Consider the following 4,119-nt stretch of genomic DNA (forward strand, 5'->3'; position numbering starts at 1 on the left):
CCAGCCAGGTGCCTATCCAGTCTCCTCTTGAAGATTTCCAGGGAAGGTGAGAGCACCACCTCTCTGGGAAGCCTATTCCAGGCTCAGGCCACCCTTACAGTGAGGTAGTTCTTCCTAATAGCTAACCTAAACGTGTCCTCCCTCAGCTTGTGGCCATTGTTCCTGTGACCCCAAGGGGGGCCCTGGGGAAAAGACTTTCCCTGAGTCCTTGTTGGTGGCCCCTGATAAGGTTGTAGACAGCCACAAGATCCCCCCTCAGACTCCTCTTGCGGAGACTGAAGAGATTCAGGTCCCTCAGCCTCTCCTCACAGGGCTGGCCACAGAGGCCCTCAACCATATGAGTGTCCGCCTCTGGACCCTCTCCAGGTTCTCCACATCCTTCTTGAAGTGCGGCACCCAGAACTGGACACAGTATTCCAGCTGCAGCCTGACCAGTGCCACATAGAGGGGGAGCAAGACCTCTCTTGACCTGTTAGTGATGCCCCTGTTGATGCAGGACAGGGTGCGGTTGGCTCTGCCTATTGCTTCGTTGCATTGGCGACTCATATTCATCCTGGAGTCAGTCCTACTCCAAGATCCCTCTCTGCCTCTGTGGTGCTGAGAGGGTCAGCCCCTAACCTATAACCATAATGCTGGTTCCCTCTCCCCAGGTGCAGCACCCTGCACTTGTCCTTGTTGAACCACATCCTGTTCAGATCCGCCCACTTCTCTAACCTATCCAGGTCTCCCTGGATGCGGTCCCTGCCTGCCGGTGTATTCACTTTACCCCACAGCTTGGTGTTATCAGTGAACTTGAACAGGGTGCCCTCCACACTCTCATCCAGGTTGCTAATGAAGATGTTGAACAGCACTGGCCCAAGGACCAACCTCTGGGGGACTCCGCTGCCTACACCCTCCCAAGTCGACATCGACTCATCCACCACCACCCTCTGGGTGCGCCCCTGGAGCCAGTTTGCCACCCATGTGACCGTGCATTCGTCAATGCCTCAGTCCCTCAGCTTGCCCACCAGAATTGGGTGGGACACTATGTCGAAGGCCTTCTGGAAGTCCAAGAAGATGACATCGACTTTCTCCTTGCCATCTAAGCTCTTTGTTACCTGATCATAGAAAGAGACCAGGTTAGTCAGGCAGGATCGGCCTTGCACGAACCCATGCTGGTTACCCCTCAATGTCACTTCCCCTGCAGGGCTCTCACAAATGTGGCCCTTGATAATTTTTTCAAAGACCTTCCCCAGGATAGAAGTGAGGCTGACTGGCCTGTAGTTGTCAGGCTCTTCCTTCCTCCCCTTCTTGAAAATAGGGACCACGCTGGCCCTTTTCCAGTCCTCAGGGACTTGGCCCAAGCCCCAGGAGTCCTCAAACAGCCGTGCCAATGGCTTCATGATGACACCAGCCAGTTCCCTCAGCATCTGCGGATAAAGGTCATCCGGGCCCGCTGATTTGGACACATCTAAGCCCTCCAGGTAATCCTTAACTAGGTCTGAACTAACAGTTGGGGGACGTGCATCCTTCCCGGGCCTCTCTACGCTGTCACCCGAGAGCACCCCGTTGTCAGCAGACAGGAACACGGAGGCAAAGAACTTGTTGAAGAGTTCTGCCTTCTCTCACGCGTCCGTCACCAACTGCCGTGCCCTGCCTCATAGGGGTCCAATGTTACCCCAAGACTTCTTCTTGCTACCTATATACTTGAAGAGGGACTTTTTGTTATCCTTAATCCCAGAAGCTAATCTAAGCTCCAAAAAAGCAATGACAAACTACTCAAAATGCTCACTAAAGTTTTTACCCTCACTGAAAGGTGGCTCTCCATTTCTAACAATTCAGGTGAAGGACTTTGAGTATCATAACTACAAAGTCCATGGTGGTGTTTTGGCACCTTGTCTTAGGTATCACCCAGATTTCATGTACACCTTAAACTTTTCCTTGACATTCATAATGTGTATATCTGTCACCAACAGATATACTCACGGTTGCCTCACCCATTCTAGAATTCAAGAAGTAAGCAGTTAACAACTATTTTATGCTCCAAAGAAGTATAAAAATGAAGTCATGTTCAGAATAAGAGAGTGAGGAGTCCTAGAAGTGTATAATAAAACTGGTTTATTTCATGTTGAAAGATGGCAAACCATGTTCAATGAAAATGAGATCAAGTCTATGTAGTTGATATTACCAACTATATTACCAATGTAAGATATTACCAGGTTTTGGACACTCCTTTTCCAAATGACTGCTTTGGTCTTTGCTTTTATTTCAAAATGTTATGCTGAGGAATATGAACTTAGAAAGTGAGGCATGAGCATTTTTGATGTAACAGGCTGAAAGGTAATTTTTTTTGTCTCGTTCCTTCCTTTAAAGAATTAACTCCATATAGCAGCAATCTGGATGGTATTTTAAAAATTTCTACTTAACAGGAATTCCCATATGATCCCAACATGTTCACTGGTGCTTAATATGTTCAGTGAATTCTTTCAAGTGCTATACGAACGGCCAGTCCAATATGTAAAGTTTGACTTTCATTATCCGTATTTTTTCCTCAATAGCACAGCATATTTTAGCCCTGAAGAGCTACGTATTTGAGCATGAGAAGGTGTCTGTCTCCTTTTGGTCAGGTCACACAATACATACAAGTAAAGTAAGATAGTGTTATACAGGGTATTGCATGTGTGAAAGTGAGGCAAATGCTCCCAGAACTTGAGGAAGCCAATCCTGCCCTTCAAGCCCATGAAGCCCTTGCCCCAGGAGGCTGGAGAGCCCGGCCAGCTCCATGCTGCCTGAGTTCTTCTGCCATGAACAAACAAGTGTGGGCCACAGTAAAGTAGCCGAATTGAATACTACCTTCTGTCATTTGAGCATTTGTGACATGATAGAAGGTATGGCTATCTGTTTGCTTTCATAGAAAATACGTATGGTGGCACAAAAGTGATGTCTGTTTCCACCCCTAGAGCAGAAAGTTCCCAAGAGAAATGAATTAGCAACAGTGAAAGTGACAGGCAGATCCAATGAACAGGCACTTTTTCAGTACATATTACAGGAAGGTTTCATGGTGACTTAAAGAGAGCACAGCCTCTAGGAGACAGAAGAGAGAAAGACAAAGTAACTGCTCAAAACGTTGGAAGCAAAGGGAAGATGAGGTAGGGAAACAGGTAAGGCCAAATGAAGGATTCTGGTTTGAAGAAATGTGGAAACCGTAGCATTTAGGGACTGCAGGATCCAGAAGCTTTTAACTTAGACTGATCATCTTGGCTTTGTAAAGGTATGTTATGGCTAAGTTGGAAATACTGCTGTTGTCAGAGAATGTTGTCATCTCTTTAAGAATGTTCCTAAATCTTTTCCCAGGTCACCTGCATTGGAGAGACTAGAGACAAAATCCATACAGTACAACTAAGAAATGCTCTCTTGGATCGCTACCCGGAGATGAAGTGGACGGAGCGGTGATCAGCAAAGCACTATGGAAAAGTGCTGTGGTCTTTTAACAAGCACTTTATAGAGAATTGAAACTTGAGGCAATAACAAATATTACCTTTCAGAACTAAATAGTTAGCAAATAGCTGCAGGATTAATTGATTGATTGATCTGTTTTCATGCTCAGAATACAGTGGCTCAAAGCATTAGATTAGCTATGGGAAAACTTCATAGTTCCTGCTTGAGTTGGAATTCAAGAATAAGTTATCAAATAGCTGTTTGGTTTTTCACTGGCATGTAGACCCCTGTGGTAAGTAGAACGAAAGAGGGCATTTTTTTTGAGATCTTATTATGGTTTTTTCATCCTCCTTCTTTTAATGCTCTCAGTTTTCATATGTGATGTGTCCTCCTTTGCTGGCAGGCTCATTTTACATTTTCCAAGCCAGAAACAGCACCTCATTGGCTGAGTCTGCCTTCATAATTACATATCTACATTTATGTCTGCACAACATCTTCACTTTCAGGCAAGGAAAAATACAGTTAATGAAGCATACTAGATAAAAAAAATACATCTTGGAAAGGAAAAGCCAATGTTGAATTTTTTCCTGTGGGAAGATTATAATGTTTATAGAAATATGGCTTCCAGCAATATTGCAATTATAAAAAAGTTATTTTAATGTTATTAATCCTCATGTTTATCAAACAAATGTAAATGTTTTT

General features: G+C 44.8%; 1 protein-coding gene across 2 annotated transcripts in view; it reads left to right on the plus strand.

The window, feature by feature from the left end:
- The window catches only part of LOC109324371 (L-threonine ammonia-lyase-like), a 54,439-nt gene extending 50,326 nt beyond the window's left edge, over positions 1 to 4,113 (plus strand). For both annotated transcript variants that reach the window (XM_019556358.1, XM_019556359.1), the window contains one exon: positions 3,334 to 4,113. In XM_019556358.1, the coding sequence (XP_019411903.1) occupies positions 3,334 to 3,432 (99 nt within the window). In that variant the 3' untranslated portion in view covers positions 3,433 to 4,113. The remainder of the gene's footprint in view (positions 1 to 3,333) is intronic.
- Positions 4,114 to 4,119: the final 6 nt, after the last annotated feature.

This window comes from Crocodylus porosus, unplaced genomic scaffold (genome assembly GCF_001723895.1).
Source record: "Crocodylus porosus isolate Cpor-Errol unplaced genomic scaffold, CroPor_comp1, whole genome shotgun sequence".
In the NCBI taxonomy this organism is placed as follows: domain Eukaryota; kingdom Metazoa; phylum Chordata; order Crocodylia; family Crocodylidae; genus Crocodylus; species Crocodylus porosus.